Here is an 18939-nt window from a genome sequence, read left to right on the forward strand (position 1 = left end):
GGAGAAAGTCTATGAACAGCAATTTTCAAGTCTTCCCACAGATTCTCAATTGGATTTAGGTCTGAACTTTGACAGGGCCATTCTAACACATGAATATGCTTTGATCTAAACCAGGGGTAGGCAACCCCCGGCACACAAAGCCTCTTTTGCAGGCACTCGACTACCTCCCCATCAGCAGAGCAGCACAGGGAAGTGTCAGTGAGACACTAATGCATTCCAATTTCAGAATTCCCCACGCTGCACCTGCACTGAGGGGGAGGCACTGTGCCCCCACACATTGTAAAAGATGGGAAACATTGTTTGGTTTTCTAACTTTTCTGTAGCACCAATCGTCAGCTTTTGTGATGGGTAAGAGATTTGGTTCAGTTCTGCTAAGGGGGGGCGGTCCCTGTTTCCAGGAAGAGGAGGAATGACATTGGCCACTGCTAAAGCCAATCTCAGTCCTGTTAGCCCCGCCCACAATCTGGAGGAAGATGACTCGTTTGGTTGCCACTACCAATCTCAGAAAGAAGGGATTTCACTGTGATTGAGGAAACCACAATCAGGTGACAGTTTGTGGAATTACTGTTGAGAAACTGGGAACTTTTTGAAAATATTCCTGAACCTTTGCGTCACTTACTACTGAACCCCTGCACTCTGTGTCCCTTTAAGCCACAGCCAGTATTTAGCGCAATGAAAACCACACCCAACTTTTCCTGTGGCACAGAGTACTGCACTTTTTCTCAGCTGGGGGGGGGGGGCCCAACTTATGATCCTGCACACAGGCCCACTGCGTTCAGGAAATACCCCTGACCTGAGCTCATCATTGCGCATCCTTTCCATATACTTGTATGTGACATCACATACATCACATACAGTACATCACATACATCACATACAAGCACGTGGGCTGGATGCGAGAGTTGGATCAGCAGGATGAGTGTGCCAGGACAGGTAGATGTGTCTCATCTCTGCTTCCTTTCACCACTCTGCATATCACGCAAATCATAGATGAGAAGAGGGTGCAGCCGTGGGGAAAATGAGCAGGAGGGGTTCAGAGGTGGGACAGATGAGCAGGAGGGTACAGCGGTGGGGCAGATGTTCAGGCAGGTACAGTGGTAGAAGAGATGAACAGGGGGGTTGTGTTGGCTAGATGAGCAGGGGGGTTCAGTGTTGGGCCGATTGAGCAGGGGGGTGTAGTGTTGGGGCAGATGAGAAGGGGGTTCAGTGGTGGGACAGAAAAGCAGGGGCATAGGGCAGTGGGGCAGATGTGAACGTAGCTGTATTGGTGGGATAGATGAGCAGGGGGTACATTGGTGTGGGAGGTGGTAAAGCAGGTTACAGTCATGGGGCAGATGAGCAGATGGGTTCAGTTTTAGGACAGATGAGAAGGTGATTCAATAGTGAGATAGAAGAGCATGGGGATGGCGGTGGAGCAGATGTGCAGGGAGGTACAGTGGTGGGGCAGGTGTGCATGAGGTACAGTGTTGGGAGGAATGAGAAGGGGGTTCAACGGTGGGACAGAAAATCAGGGGGGTACAGTGATGGGGCAGATGAGCAGGGGAGTACAGTGGTTGGACAGAAGAGCGAGGGGGTACAGTGGTGGGGCACATGCGCAGGAGGTACAGGGGTGGGAGGAATGAGAAGGGGATTCAATGGAGGGGGGTACAGTGATGGGGCAGATGAGCAGGGAGGGTTCAGTGTTGGGGCAGAGGAAAAAGGAAGTACATTGGTGGGGCAGAGGAGCAGGGGGGTACAGCAGTGGGGAAGATGTGCAGAGGGTGCAGAGGAGAAAGGAGGCACATTGGTTTGAGGTGTGATGGTGCATGATGAATTGGGGCTGATCTGACGCGTTAGAGTGCAGGATGTTAATTTAGAGTTAGAGTGCAGGATGTTAATTTCTCGCTTAAGTAGTTTACAGCATTTACTTTATAAAAAAAATCCTTTTCGTGATTGAGAGTGTGAAGCTGACATTTTTTTTATAAAATCAGCACGCTCAATTTCTTTGAAAACATTTTGAGCTCAAAAGGTTGCCTACCCCTGGGCTAAACCATTTTATCGTAGCTCTGGCTACGATGGCTGTTTAGGGTCTTTGTCCTGCTGGAATGTGAACCTCCGCCCCAGTCTCAAGTCTTTTGCAGACTCTTAACAGGTTTTCTTCTAAGATTGCCCTGTATTTGGCCCCATCCATCTCCCCATCAACTCTGACCAGCTTCAGTATCCCTGCTGAAGAAAAGCATCCTCACAACGTGATGGTGTGTTCAGGGTGATGTGCTGTGTTCGTTTTCTGCCACACATTTTGGTCTCATCTGACAGAGCACCTTCTTCCACATGTTTGCTGTGTCCCCCACATGTTTTTTTCGCAAACTGCAAATGGGACTTCTTATGGCTTTCTTTCAGCAATGGCTTTCTTCTTGCCACTCTTCCATGAAGGCCAGATTTGTGGAGAGCCTAACAGTTGTCCTGTGAACAAATTCTCATTTGTCCTGTGAACAGGATCTCTGCAGCTCCTCGAGAGTTACCATGGGCCTCTTGGCTGCTTCTATGATTAATGCTCTCCTTGCCTGGTCTGTCAGTTTAGGAAGATGTCTTGGCAGGTTTGCAGTTGTGCCATACTCTTTCCATTTTTGGATGATGGATTGAACAGTGCTCCGTGAGCTGTTCAAAGCTTGGGATACTTTTTTATAACCTAAACCTGATTTAAACTTCTCCAGAACTTCTCCACAACTTTATCATTGACCTGTTTGGTGTGTTCCTTGGCCTTCATGATGCTGTTTGTTCTTTAAGGTCCTCTAGCAAACCTCTGAGGGCTTCACAGAACAAATGTTTTTATAATGAGATTAAATTACACACAGGTGGATTATTTACTAGTTAGGTGACATCTGAAGGCAGTTGGTTCCACTATACTTTAGTTAGGGATATCAGAGTAAAGGGGGCTGAATACAAATGCAAGCTACACTTTTCAGATATTTATTTGGAAAACATTTGGCAAACCATTTATCATTTTCCTTCCACTTCACAATTATGTACCACTTTGTGTTGGTCTTTCACATAAAATTCCAATAAAATACATTTACATTTTTGGTTGTAACATGACGAAATGTGGAAAATTTCACGGGGTATGAGTACCTAATCAAGGCACTGCATGTGGTAAAAGTTTGCTAGTCCTTGTGTATCAGGGTGCAGAGATGGTTAACTACAGGTGGTCACACACCTCTATCACTTCTTGATATCACCTCTGTTTGTCCTTATCGTGTGATGCTAATCTAACATTAGCATAACAAAACCCATTAAAATAATTATCAGAGGTGCTCTACTTCCGCAGCCATATATTATTTCATGGTGTCATTTCTTTTAATAGATATGATAATGTTTTTCACGCCTGGTTATTGAAAGGAAAAAAAAAAAGTGTTTAATACTTGCAGTCTTGCATGTTACCTTGCTGGACAGGCTGTGCTTGTGACAGAAGGAACTGTGAAGCTGACTGTAGGTGGCTGGGGACCAGGACTAGTTGCTGGAGAGAGTGTATAGAAGCCATATCCTGCAGGAAAACATAAATACAATAAAATAATCACGTTGTTTTGTTTACAAAGTGGAAGCTCAACAAAGGACATCAAACACAAGATATATTTAAGATAAATACTGTACATAAATTCTTAACTTATATATACTAGAATCTAAGTGATTTAAACCCTAAACACCCTGCAATTATCAAAAACAATAGTGCTGTGCAGTAAATTGTGTTTATCCAAAAAAAAAAAAACCTATGGGTATTATGTCAGCAAATTAATGCAATAAAAATATAAATGTTCCATTGGTGATATGGTTATATACAAAAAAATCAAAAAACAATTTGTGCTGTAAAAAATATATAAATATAAAGTCCTTCTCGAACTATATACACATCAAAATCGGTGTCTGCGTTTTATCGCATGCCTCTCATCCACAGTGAAGCTATAGTGCAAAAATCAAACACAGTTCAAAGGAAATTGCACTCCACCACCAGTGATGCAAATACGCACTCACCAGAGCCCTAAGGCCCGCTAGATCACTACGCATGAGTTATAATGCCAAAAACAGCCAGCATTCAACTCCAGATTAGCTTTTCTTCATCTCCCAGATGTTCTCTTCCCTCAGTGGAATTTTACAACAATCACGAGAAAGAAAATGACAGGGTAATCGTGCAACACAGTTTTATTAAAAATTTCAATTAAAAACAAATCCCCCAATAATATGCGCTTACATGTCAAAGTCAAACCATATCACCACTGGGACATTTATATATTTATTGTATTAATTTGCTGACATAATACCCATAGGTTTTTAGTTTTTTTTGGATCAACACAATTTACTGCACTTTTGTTTTTGGTAATTGCAGGGTGTTTACATTTTAAATCATCTAGATACTAGTATATATTTAAGTTAAAGTAAGTACTATTCAGCTACATAAATCCTTATCTTTTGGTACAGATATTATTTTTTATTTGCCCTGGGGCATGGGGGGCAGAATCACACATGTGTTCAGACACCATCATCTGGTCGAGAGCAATAGATAGTCAGATACCGAGTCCAAAAAATGTTTGATTTGGAGATATCATTACATTTCAGAGCTGGGCAATTTGTTTTGTTCATATAGAATAGCAAAAGATACCACAGTGGTTGATGTGGCCAAATGATGTAGCTTAGCTAAACTTAATTTTACCCATACATGAAACGACTTTGGAGCAATAAACGCCCTATAGAATGATGGATTTTTAAGAAAGGCAAGAGTGGTGTGTGGGGAGAGGACAACCCGAAGGGACGCTGAAGCTTATCTCATAAGGCTAGAGAATGTAATAGAACTGTATTGAACACACTTCTACAATCAGAAGGTTTAAGATATTAACAAAAAAGTAAAAGGGTCACAGCCTACAGCCTCTAAACCTACCCATGGGGTATTTCCTATGGGTTGCGCTAACTGGGCTGCATAGTAACATTTCTGGAAGTTAGGTAGCTCTAGGCCTCTCTCAAATAGACACCCGCCGTTGCATAATCCATAGGTAATGGGCTGGGGCTGGAATAGGTAAAACTCTGAAAAGATACAATATATTTGGAAGTAAGGTCATCTTGATCGCCATTATTCTGACCATCCATGGAACAAATAAGAAGGACCATTGTTAAATTAGCACAGAAAGGTGAGTTATCATGGTGAGATAATTAGCCCTGAACTCAGCTACCTAAAATCTATTGTTTCTATAGTGATTGCAAAATGATAATCATATACAGAATTGGGGAAATTGTGAAGGAGTAAGATATAGAAATATGTAAAGAATAAAAATAAAGAAAAAAGTTAACTAGAGAAGTGCAGAAATTGGACAAAACTATTTTGCACATAGGGTCTACACAAGACTTATGTTATACCTTGCCAGAGGACTGGAGTACTGAATCAACTGATTTAACATAAACATTTTCTTTATGGGCTTGATTTTTAGCAGTTTAAATTAACATTTTAAATGTTTTTTTTTTATGTTTGGTATTGTACTTTTTAGAGTAGTTGGGACTTTTACATTTTATTGCTATGAATTCCTTTAAAATAAATGGTGTGACTAATAAAATATTAGTATATAAGTGTAAGTATATAAGTGAACTTATAAGTGTATTAGTGTACTTATATTAACCACTTTCAGACCGGACCATTTTGCTGGTAAATGACCAGAGGTCTTTTTACACTTTGGCACTGCGCTGCTTTAACTGGTAATTGCGCGGTCATGCAATGTTGTACCCAAACAAAATTTGCGTCCTTTTCTTCCCACAAATAGAGCTTTCTTTTGATGGTATTTGATTGCCTCTGCGATTTTTATTTTTTGCGATATAAACGTAAAAAGACCGCAAATTTTGAAAAAAAATGATATTTTCTACTTTTTGTTATTAGAAAAATCCAATAAACTCAATTTTAGTCATACATTTAGGCCAAAATGTATTCAGCCACATGTCTTTGGTAAAAAAAAAGTCAATAATTGTATATTTATTGGTTTGCGCAAAAGTTGTCACATCTACAAACTAAGGTACGTTTTCTGGAATTTACGCAGCTTTTAGTTTACGACTGCCTATCTCATTTCTTGAGGTGCTAAAATGACAGGGCAGTACAAAACCCCCCCAAATGACCCCATTTTGGAAAGTAGACCCCCTAAGGAAATTGATAAGAGGCATGTTGAGCCCATTGAATATTTTATTTTTTTGCCTCAAGCGATTGAATAATGACAAAAAAAAAATTTTTTTTTTTTTTTTACACAAAGTTGTCACTAAATGATATATTGCTCACACATGCTATGGGCGTATGTGAAATGACACCCCAAAATAAATTCTGCTGCTTCTCCTGAGTACGGGGATACCACATATGTGGGACTTTTTGGGAGCCTAGCCGCGTACAGGGCCCCGAAAACCAAGCACCGCCTTCAGGCTTTCTAAGGGCGTCAATTTTTGATTTCACGCCTCACTACCTATTACAGTTTTGAAGGCCATAAAATGCCAAGATGGCACAAAACCCCCACAAATGACCCCATTTTAGAAAGTAGACACCCCAAGCTATTTGCTGAGAGGCATGTTGAGTCCATGGAATATTTTATATTTTGCCACAAGTTGCGGGAAAATTACAAACTTTTTTTTTTTTTTTTTTTTTTTCACAAAGTTGTCACTAAATGATATATTGCTCATGCATGCCATGGGCATATGTGAAATGACACCCCAAAATAAATTCTGCTGCTTCTCCTGAGTACGGGGATACCACATATGTGGGACTTTTTGGGAGCCTAGCCGCGTACGGGGCCCCGAAAACCAAGCACCGCCTTCAGGCTTTCTAAGGGCGTAATTTTTTGAGTTCACTTCTCACTACCTATTACAGTTTTGAAGGCCATAAAATGCCAAGATGGCACAAAACCCCCACAAATGACCCCATTTTAGAAAGTAGACACCCCAAGCTATTTGCTGAGAGGCATGTTGAGTCCATGGAATATTTTATATTTTGCCACAAGTTGCGGGAAAATTACAAACTTTTTTTTTTTTTCACAAAGTTGTCACTAAATGATATATTGCTCACGCATGCCATGGGCATATGTGAAATGACACCCCAAAATAAATTCTGCTGCTTCTCCTGAGTACGGGGATACCACATATGTGGGACTTTTTGGGAGCCTAGCCGCGTACGGGGCCCCAAAAACCAAGCACCGCCTTCAGGCTTTCTAAGGGCGTTACAGTTTTGAAGGCCATAAAATGCCAAGATGGCACAAACCCCCCCCCCCCAAATGACCCCATTTTAGAAAGTAGACACCCCTAAATTTAGGGGTACACTAGTGAGACTAGGTAATAAATGGCGGGTGCCCTGAAACTATAAAAAAATAACTAACCAACCAGCGTCACCTGTAACAGTTATATGGTGATCACTGGTGAAAGGGTTAACTAGGGGGCAATCAGGGGGCTTTATGCGGTAGTATATGGGGGTCCCTGGCGCTATAAAAAGCTGCGGCGAACCTAAATACCTACCTGCCTAACTAGCGTCACCTGTGACACTAATACAGCGATCAGAAAAACGATCGCTTATTAGGCTGGGTTCACACTGGAGCGATGCGGGAACGCCACGAATGCGCGGCGGGTTCCCGCATCGCATGCCTCCCGGCGGCAGTTCACACTGCCCTATGCGAACTGCTGGGAGTGTCAGTGAAATGTTAATGACACCCCCAGATCAGTTCGCATATCGCAGTGCGATCTGCAAACTTGGATCGCATGGTGTGAACACCCATGCGATCCGATTCTGCTGCGGACCAAAAAAAGGGTCCCGTGCGAGTTTGCGGCGGGTGCGACACGAATTCAGCCATACTATCTGTATAGCTGAACTCGAATCGCACAGAGATCGGATGTGATTTGCACTGCAGTGCGGTGCGAATCACATCCGTTCTCATAAACCGCTGCAATGTGAACCCAGCCTTAGTGACACTGGCGACGGGGGGTGATCACGGGGTTAAACCTTTATTGGGGGGGTTAGGGGGGTACCTTAGAACTAAAGGGGGCTAACCCTAACTGCCCTAACAGTTATTAGTCACAAATGACACCTGCCGGGTGATCAGGGGGTTAAACCTTTATTAGGTAATAAATGGCGGGTGCCCTGAAACTATAAAAAAATAACTAACCAACCAGCGTCACCTGTAACAGTTATATGGTGATCACTGGTGAAAGGGTTAACTAGGGGGCAATCAGGGGGCTTTATGCGGTAGTATATGGGGGTCCCTAGCGCTATAAAAAGCTGCGGCGAACCTAAATACCTACCTGCCTAACTAGCGTCACCTGTGACACTAATACGGCGATCAGAAAAATGATCGCTTATTAGGCTGGGTTCACACTGGAGCGATGCGGAAACGCCGCGAATCCGCGGCGGGTTCCCGCATCGCATGCCTCCCGGCGGCAGTTCACACTGCCCTATGCGAACTGCTGGGAGTGTCAGTGAAATGTTACTGACACCCCCAGATCAGTTCGCATATCGCAGTGCGATCTGCAAACTCGGATCGCATGGTGTGAACACCCATGCGATCCGATTCTGCTGCGGGCCAAAAAAAGGGTCCCGTGCGAATTTGCGGCGGGTGCGGCGGGTGTGGCGGGTGCGGCGGGTGCGGCGAATGGCTGAACTCGAATCGCACAGAGATCGGATGTGATTTGCACTGCAGTGCGGTGCGAATCACATTCGTTCTCATAAACCGCTGCAATGTGAACCCAGCCTTAGTGACACTGGCGACGGGGGGTGATCACGGGGTTAAACCTTTATTGGGGGGGTTAGGGGGGTACATTAGAACTAAAGGGGGCTAACCCTAACTGCCCTAACAGTTATTACAGTCACAAATGACACCAATGCAAAAAAAAAAAAAAAAAAAAAAAAAAATGACATTGGTGTCACTGTGACTGGGGGGCAGGGGTAATTGGGGGGGTGATCGGGGGGTAAAGGGGGGGTGTGAGTGTGCCTGGCATGTTCTACTGTGTGTGGGATGTGTTGGTGCAACTCACTGATCCGCTCTCCTCCGTGTCGGAACGAAAAATACCGACACGGAGGAGAGAATACATCACTTCCTCTCCTGTGTTTACATTACAGGAGAGGAAGTGATGTCACCGGGGATTTCCATTCGTCGGGAGCGATCGCGAGGGGGTGGCCATGAATGAATGGCCGTCCCCTCGTCCGGGATCGCTCCCGAACGAAAACCGACCGCCGCAGGCACCGGGCGGGGGCCCGATCGGGCCCCCGACCCGCGGGAGGCAAAGGACGTACATGTATGTGCTTATGCCTGCCCGTGCCATTCTGATGACGTACATCGGCGTGCGGCGGTCGGCAAGTGGTTAATATGGGAAAATCATAACATAACTGATGTTTTAAAATTTTGTCCATGCTGGATTATGGTGCTCCACTTTTTAGCACTTTAAATTAACTTTTAATAGATTTCTTAGAATCTTTGGAATACATCTGATATAATTGAGATGTTTAATTTGTTATATACAAAATTGTCTGTAAAAATAAATGGTCCTATTCCAAAACCCAGGCTGATCATGCATGGATTTATTTTTATAAGTGTTGTCATCTTTCTAATTATTAATAGCTGTAACATTGTTTACATTATTCAGAGATATTAACTGCTTATTTGGAAAATGACATTCATCTCCTGCTCAGATTACCAAGCATGCTTTAAAATTTAACGTTCCCTGTGACACATTCAAGATAACATTTATAATGAATATGTTTATAATAACATTTATAAAGCAGTGAATGTGGTGAATTTATTTTAAAATCTAGAATCACTGCAATTGAATATTAGGTGAACATCACATTCACTGGTTTATAAATATATCCTGCATAAAACAGTGTACTGTTCAAGTAATTGTGGCAGCAGCTGCTGCCGTTACCGAGATATCCCTCTTCAAAGTACCAATGTATATGTACATGAGGCGGTCCTTAAGTAGTTAACAATCAGTAACTGTCATGATGGTTTTTAAGGAGCGGGCGGCCACCATGTCCTCAATAACCAATGAGTCATCAACTGTCAGTGGGTAACAGCTGACAGCTTAATGAATGAAAAAAAGAACTACCGGCAATGAAAAATTAAGAAAGAAAAACGGCATGGGGCCCCTCCCCAATCAGGGTCTGGTATGAATTTTGAGGGGAACCCCCATGGCAAAAAAATTGACGGACACAGCACTTCCTTAATCTTGACCACTGGGTTATATGGCCTCCGCAGGTGTAGGATTAGGCAGCACAAAAAATACCTGGCTACGCCCATGGGCTGTCCCCAGTCGGTATATAACCCCCTTCTTGCTCTAGGTATTCAGTTTAGTAGTAAGCAGTAATAGAAGTATCAAAAACGTCATAGAGGGGTGGGTTGCTGTGTCCATCGATGAACTCTGAGAAATGGATTTTACAGTGAGTACAAAAATCCCATTTTCTCTTTCGTTGATCGTTTCACCGTCCCTTTGTTTCTTTAGAGGCGCGAGGCGGCGAAGCTATCAGACTTTTTTTCTAGGCCAGCAGTGGTGGCGGGCATCTACACAGGGGACTTTTTTAAAATTTTAGTTTTTAAGGGAAACCGGGTGGCAGTTTCCTTCAAAATCCATAGCAGACCCAAAGGGCCTGATATGGACTGGCGGGGGTATCCCACACCGTGTTTTCCATAATTTTTCATTGCTGGCAATTTTTTTTTACATTAAGCGGTCAGCGTGAAAACCCAGCTGACAGCTGATGACTCATCAGTTGTTAAGGATGCGGCGGCCTCCCGCTCCTTAACAACCAGTACATATTCCCTAAATACTGCATGCCTTAATCGCTACTTAATTACCGCATGCATTTAATTATTTATTTCCTTCTGTGAATTGAGTTTATCACATGTTCATGCAGATACCGTATGTGATCTGGTTCTGTAAATGGAGCCTATTGTTACTTATATTTTGGTTTTGTCATGGATGGGAAATTTGTTACCGCAGGGGGTGACAAGGACTTGGCAGTAGCAGCTGAGGCTAGGAGATGGTGTAGCCCACAGTAAAGACACAGAGAGCTTGCAGAGTTATGGTGAGACAAAACACACTGCGGGGCAGTGGTCACCAATGATGCAAAAGGCAACAGTGCGCCTGCTTTTTCAGCAAATGTGAGAGCCCTTAGAAGGGCTGAGGTTCAGGTCGCATACAATGGATTTATGTCCTCTGAGACTATTGTGAAATATATTTGAATGAAAGGTTTGTGCCTGAAGTTCAACTTTGACCACATGGCGACCAGCGCACAATGATGTACGCCGTGACCGTGCCCGCAGGTCCCACGCACATGATATCTGACGGAGGCCTGCGATTGTGTCACTGAGCGGCAGAACGGGAAGATGCCTATGTAAACAAGGCATTTCCCTGTTCTGCCTAGCAACATGACAGAGATCTACTGCTCTCTGTCATTGGGAGCAGTGATCTCTGTCATGTTCTAGTGAGACAATCCCCCCACAGTTAGAATCACTCCCTAGGACACACTTAACCCCTTGATCGCCCCCTAGTGTTTAACCCCTTCCCTGTCAGTGTCATTTACATAGTAATCAGTGAATTTTTATAGCACTGATCACTGTATAAGTGACAATGGTCCCAAAATAGTATCAAAAGTGTCCGATGTGTCCGCCATAATGTCGCAGTCATGATAAAAATGATAAAAATCGCAGATTGCCTCCATTACTAATAAAAAACAATTAATAATAAAAATTACATAAATCTATCCCCTATTTTTTTGACGCTATAACTTTTGCGCAAACCAATCAATAAATGCTTACTGTGATTTTTTTGCCAAAAATATGTAGAAGAATACATATCGGCCTAAACTGAGAAATAGTTTTTTTTATATATTTTTGGGGGATATTTATCATAGCAAAAAGTAAAAAATATTGTTTTCTTTTTCAAAATTGTTGGTCTTTTTTTGTTTATAGCACAAAAAAAAAAAAACGCAGAGGTGATCAAATACCACCAAAAGAAATCTATATTTGTGGGGAAAAAAAGATGTCAATTTTGTTTGGGTGCAATGTCGCAGTTAAAGCGATGCAGTGCCGTATTGCAAAAAGTGCTCTGGTCAGAAAAGGAGTAAATCTTTCCAGGGCTGAAGTGGTTAACTGGTGTGGGTCTGTGTGTGACAGTAGGCTAAACCTAGAATTTTATACCAAAACAATAGGGTTGATTTACTAAAGGAAAATAGACTATGCACTTTGCAAGTGTAGTTGGACTCATTTCTCCCCCCGAGCTTAGTGAATGTGGTGAAAGTTCACTTTGTAAAGATTACCCAATCAAGTGCAAGGAGAAAAAAATAGCATTTTTGCTTGCACATGATTGGATGATGGAAATCAGCTGAGTTTCACCACATTTGCTAAGCTCTGCCGAAAATTAGTGCAACTGCACTTGCAAAGTGCACAGTCTATTTGCCTTTAATAAATCAACCCCAATACATTTATACCTATTAGATTGTAAATTATACAGTAGTGTCATACCCCAGTCATCTGTCCTCCGCCCATTATAGATCCTTGAGACAGATGACATGGTCGATGAGGTATTCCAGGCTGCAGTGCTTCACTAAAATCTTCTGTTTTAATCTGTAACACATAGACACACATTTAAATATGTTAGGTGTGATATGAACAAAACACATTTAACAGTCAACTTCACAATAATTGATTTTGGAGAAAATGCTGGTGGCTAAAATTACAGCTCAGTAAGTCAATGTTTTGGAAATAAAGTACAAGAACCGTCAGTAAATGCTTTTCTACCATCTAATAAAATATCAATAACATTTGAAATGTATGTAATAGCAGAAGAATACAGTATCTAACATCATATATTCCTTGTTAAGGGATATAGATGATTTCCAAATTCCGATTATTCTTGCTTTACGTTATAGTGGAACTACAGTCTTAAGAAGAAATTATATAGTTCCACGACTGCTTCTCTTTTGCCTGCCAGCAAAAACCTAACTAAAGGAGGAAAAGTCTATCTCCAGGTGAGCCTCCTCGCAGTCTGTGCATTGCTATATACTGTACATCCCATATTTAGATATTTGTAGAAACGCGTTGAGAAAATCTGTAGGGATTATCCACCTTTATGGAGGTATAGTCTCACTTCAACCAGTTTAATGATGGTCATTCGTGTACATATATTGTTAGTAACTATGTATGACAATTTGTTTTTAAATGTATGTTAATATCTTTTCTTTGTAACAATAAATCTTTTTGTATATTTTATATTTTCCGGCTGTGCCTCATTAAAGTCCCGTGGGCAGTGTAATCTTTTTGTGTATGTACAATTTGGGACTGAGACACACCCATGCCCTATACATGCCAGTGCACCTTGTGTATTTGTAGATGTGCGCAACAAAAGCCTTTTAAAAGTTTAGTTTGGATTTTGCTGAGTAGCTGGAAAGTGTGCTAGGGATTCTTTGTACTGTTTTGATTATTATTCTGTACACGTACACCTTTCTCGTACCCATAAATTTACTACAAAGTATAATCAAAGTCTGCTGTATAATATTATATCACAATAGTGTGACTTTTATGTAATGTAGAGGAGTAAAAAAATGTCAAAGTAAACATTTGCATTTTACTTTAGGAAAGCTTTATTCTGATTTCGATGCTACATTGCGAAACACAAAGGGAAAGAAAAATAGATTGAGTAAATTGTTTGTGTATTATTATTGCAATACGATTTAGTTGAAATGACAACATTACAAATTAGCATTACAGACACTTTTTCACAGGTTTGCAATCTCTAAAAATTCTAATTTCATTGTGTTCCTATAGCTGAGCATTTAAATGTAAATGTCTTTCAGATATTCTGACATCATTGTTACGATCCTTTGTTGGGAGGAAGAATTTTTATTAAATGTTTCCATTTTTTTACACTTTTTTTTCTTCATGAAGGTTTTCATGGAGCATTTTTTTTCTAAGACCTCATTCACACAGGTGTAATACAGCATACACCCATGCAAAGGCTGTGTTTTCCTGCACATGGATACACAGGTGTACCATGTAGACAGTCCAATGCATGTTAATTGGCATGCAACGGCTGCTCCCAATTGTATTGCTATGGGGGTGCGTGTGCATGGACACAAATGTAGACAATGTGTGTGTTGGGGGGCCGTACACTCACATGGTTGTCAAATTGGGAGCAGTGGCTGTGTCTGTGCTGCCGCTGCGTTCCAATTAACCATAACCCCTTGGCACCTGCTCCTGCCAGCCTTTTAAGGGATTTGGAATGCCGGGGAGATTCTGAACAAAGCCAAATCTCTGCCTGAGCCTACATACTGTCTGGAAGTTCTGGGACGGCCAATTCTGTATCCTGGCCTAGGCCGACAAGGCCCAGGCCTAAGGCAGCACTTTGCAGGGGGGCAGCACGGAAAGCGCCCCCACCGGCTTGCGCTACAGTTATTGTAGCACCAGTCTTATGGGGCAGACTGGGCTGAGGGGCAAATTAGTCTAGCGCCCCCATAAAGCGGCCCACTGCTTTCGGTATGTGGGTGGCTGGCATTCAGCAACTGTGGGGGGGGGGACGCCGCTTCTAATTTTGCTTGTCCTCAACCTTCCTCACTGTGCTATATGTTTTTTTGCTGCACCATTGGCATGGTTATCTCTTCTTAGTCCTTCGCCATAAAATTATCAGAAATTTGTGCTTAACCTCCCTGGTGGTATTCCTGAGTCTGTCTCGGGGTGAGATTTCAGTACCAAAAGTGGTAACCCAGAGCCAGACTCGGGATCGCATTGCAGGATCCATGTAGAGATTACTTACCTTGTCCCCTGGATCCTGCAATGTCTCCCCGCTGTGATCTGCGAGCCGCCGTATCTCGCTCGATCTGTCACAGTGCCGGGCTCTGTTCCCTGCGAGTGTTGCGGCGCACGGGAACGAAGTTCGGTGCCAAATTCAAAAAGTAAAAGACACAGTCTAAATGCAGTATACTGTAGGATTACAGATAATTAACAAATAATTACACACCCCCTTTGTCCCTAGTGGTTTTTCCAGTGTCCTGCCTGCAATTTTACATTATAAATACTATTCTTTTTGCCAGGAAACTGGAGATTGTCCATAGCAACCAAAAATGTCTGTTTACGTCAAAAGTGCTTTTAGACCAGCTAGAAAACAGCGATAATAAATTAGAATCACTTGCAGAATTGAGTGATAGTGATTTGTGGGGAAATTTATTATCAAACACTAAAAGTAATGACAGCGATAATTCTGCAACTGAGCAAATTTCAGTGTTTTTGGTTTGATTACATTATTGAATAAATTTTATTATTATATTATTATTTGTTATAATTATTTATTATATATAAATATATATATATATATATGTAGCGGCGGGCTCCTGAAGAGCATGTGCTATGTTTTTCAAAGTTAAAACTTTACCCAAACTACAGTTTGGTTTGGGTCTATTTGACTAAATTTGACTTCTGTGTCAGTCTGACTGGGCTGTGAGATGTTCAGCCTGGCCACAGGGGGGCGCTGTCTCTGGTGGCAGGGGTGGAACTATGGTCTGGTCAGGCGCTTAAGTTACTCTTTTTCAGAGCCAGGTCAGTGGGAGTGGCCCTCTCGCTGTGCCCTCTGGGAGAGGGTATTTAAGATGCGGACGTCACGTGGTTCGGGGTTTCCGGTCCAGTATGAAGTGCTGATTACATGGTCCTAGTCCTCCTGACCAGCCCCCAGAAGGGCTATGGCCTGGGGTGTGGATCCACCCGACTTTAATGCCTCGGGGCTGGCTAGCCCAAGGCAAGGGAACTAAGGATTCCAAGGTGGATGGGTGCTGTCTCCGTTTCAGGAGAGACCCTTTGGACTTCGAGCATTCCAGGGGAGGACTCTTTAGAAGAATACCACGTGTGAGTTTGGTTTTCTTAACAAGAGCCTGGAAGGGCTGAACTAACCGAGAGAATCCGGTCTTGTGGATATCGTCAAGCAGGCTGAAAGATCCAGGTATCCTACAAGTGTTCTACAGCTTAGTTTCCCTACGTGTTCTGTAACAACGTCGGTGATAAAGTCTTTGTTCCTGAATAAGCACCTTGTTGGCTGCTAGGCCTTGTGAGAGAGGGACTTCCAACCTGAGTGTTCATCCAGCTGCGAATGGCTATTCTCTGGATGCAGTCAAAGTAAGCAAGTTCTTTAACGTTTATATGCTTTGACATTGAGAGTACCTGCATTCCTTCCCAACCCTCTGATCCCAAGTTAAAGACTGTTCAATGGTTGAAGTTTGCAAATAAAATCCATTCAAGTGGATCTATTGTCAGTCTCAAGTTACTGGGCCATCTACCACGGGACATTCCCTAGACGTGCAACAAGGAGAAGCGGAAGGTAATGGTAAGCCCAAAAATAACCAGCAGCTCCTTCGGGGGTTAGTGCTACAGTATATTATAATTTATGATTTTGTATTTAAAACTTCATTATACCTGGGATGTATATTAGACTCTTGTTTGGACAGATATAAGTTATTTCTAAGAATTACAGGCCTTCAATATAAAACGCTAAATTTTCATGCAAAATAATGGTACCGCTTTCAGCACCTAAAATCTGAAATAATCATACCGCCAGGGAGGTTAAAGTAGAACTATGGGCAACACATTTTTTTCATTTTAGATAGAGTAAGGGAGGGTTATAACCCCTGTCATATTATTTTTTACCATCCCTGTCCCATTGCAGAGATTTCCCTTCAATTCCTGCCCCATAGCCAAACAGGAAGTGAGAGGAAATCTATGCAGATTAAGGGAATCCATTGCCCCTACCCCAGGCCCTCAGAACTACTGCCGCCACTTGAAAATTTCAGCAAGGGGTGTGGCCTTGATTGGAAGGGAAGGGATGGGACATATTTAAATTAGGGGGTTATGAGTTTAGTCAGGCCTTGGGCAGCACAAAACCTAAGTACACTACTGGTGACGGTGCTACACTGGGAGCATCGTGTTTGTATTCACTTATACAGCGCATTCCTATGGAGCAATTTGTAGAAGCATTAGAACACTAGAAGCTAATTTTAGCTACCAAGCTTAGGCCTGGATGGATCGTTTCAGCACTAGTGCCGACAGAAGCCCCCCAGGAGTTGCTGAATCTGGGGGACATTGTAAAGTGGCACTGGGCAAATAGATGTTTCTCCTGCACCTTTTGAAAATGGCCCTCAGGACTCAAGTGGTTAACACTAAATTCAGGGCAAACAGCTACATACACATATGAAATACACAGGGAGCTGTTTTACCTGCCAAATAATTTGTATTTCTGCTCTTTAAATAAAGAGAGCTGCATAGTTCCACCACACAGCCCAACCCTGTCCAGCATGGCAAGAAACCTCCATTTTCTCTACTGCACATAGAGGTCTTGTCCTTCCCCATGGACAGTGAACGTAGGAGCAGCATACTAATGAGCTGTCACTTGGAGCTCTCTTCCTATCAGCATGCTCCTTGTGCTACTTCTGAGTTCTGCTGTACAAGGACTGCAAGAGACTGATACCAAGTCAAATTCAAGTATACACTAGCTGCAATAAAAAAAATTCATTAAAGATTAAATTCAAAAAAAATTCTTTAAAGCTGCACAATGGCATTTTCTAGATTGCTTTGGTTCAAATGTACATAACTATCTGCAATGATTATGTATAATTTGTTAGAAAAGACGAAGCACATCCAAAAATCTGCTAAGGTTAGCATTCTGCAATCACGACGTGGTTACACCAAAACTATATTTACAGTGTAATAAATATAAAACGTTTTGGCATAACCACCATTTTTTTAAAACTCCAGTGGCATATGCTGTATGTATTGTTTTTGAGGGGGAGGTATAAAGTTATTAAGCTATTTTGCACATACATAAATCAACAATAAATTTACAGTATGAAGATTTTTTCACTTGTATGTAATGATAAGAAGATAATGGACGTATGCACATGGTTCCTAAAAGCACTGAAGGAGTTAAGTCCTGTTTTCACCCAAGTGTTTTATAATAATCTGGCTCTTGTGGCTTCTCCACCCACATCTTTGGCTCCCCCACCTATTTCCCCAAGGAAATGAGACAGGAACCAACTTGGAGAACTGAATTCCCTCCAGGGACCGCTCCTCACCAACAACATTTCCTGGTAGTAAAGATATCAGGAAATAAAGAGGGCCAAGGCAAGCAAATGCTGAGGATATTGCCATGTTGGACAACACTCTGCAAAATGATGTATTTGTTCATATACTTAGATTGCCTGAATAAAAACGATGACACTGGGCATGAAATAAGCCATTCATATACAGTGCTAAAATCAGGGAGACATTTGATAGCAAGAAAATTGAAATTTTAACAGAAATGCACTGCAAGTATTAAAAAATAAATCAAAGGCCCGTTGTTTGCTTTAGGCCTCACTCATACAAACATATATCCACATGAAGGGTTGTGTTTGCATGCATTGGGACCAGCGGCTGTGTTCGTGCATCTGCTGCTTCAAAATAGACATGAATTGGACAGCGTGCATGTGGATGCACTAAACACTTGTGCATCTTGTACAGGCAAACATGACCCTTTGTACAGATGTACGTGAAACAGACTGCAAGTAAGCATGCTATTAATGCAATATCTCCTCTGCGATAAAATCCACCTACCTGCCTGCTTGCAGTTTTCTGTGGCATGTAAACTGCATATATCACTGTCACTGTCCCTGTGTACTGGGATGAATGACTCCTGTGCATGCGCAGGAATTACATCATCCTACATTGGCCAATGAATGCGCACAAAGGCCGGCACCTGGGGAAAAATGCCAACGGGGCACCCGGTCCATTAGGCTCGATTTACACTAAGGCCGCGTACACACGCGGGGACTGTTCGCTCAACTTTGTCCGTCAAACAGTTTCAGCGGACAGTCCGCTCAAAATTAGCATGGACGGACTTGGCCACACACGACGAACGAACAGTCCGCTGAAACCGTGCGCGATGACGTGAACGGCACGT

At 42.4% G+C, this 18939-nt stretch overlaps 1 protein-coding gene across 2 annotated transcripts in view; it reads right to left on the minus strand.

Annotated features, from left to right (window-relative positions):
* POU2F3 (POU class 2 homeobox 3) overlaps positions 1–18939 on the minus strand; it is a 225978-nt gene that overhangs the window by 46765 nt on the left and 160274 nt on the right. For both annotated transcript variants that reach the window (XM_077457374.1, XM_077457375.1), the window contains exons 4-5: positions 12489–12590; positions 3418–3520 (exon numbers count right to left, since the gene is read on the minus strand). In XM_077457374.1, coding sequence (XP_077313500.1) covers positions 3418–3520; positions 12489–12590 — 205 coding nt within the window. The remainder of the gene's footprint in view (positions 1–3417; positions 3521–12488; positions 12591–18939) is intronic.

This window comes from Lithobates pipiens, unplaced genomic scaffold (genome assembly GCF_037356315.1).
Source record: "Lithobates pipiens isolate NorthernLeopardFrog02 unplaced genomic scaffold, aLitPip1_a1.2 Scaffold_27, whole genome shotgun sequence".
In the NCBI taxonomy this organism is placed as follows: domain Eukaryota; kingdom Metazoa; phylum Chordata; class Amphibia; order Anura; family Ranidae; genus Lithobates; species Lithobates pipiens.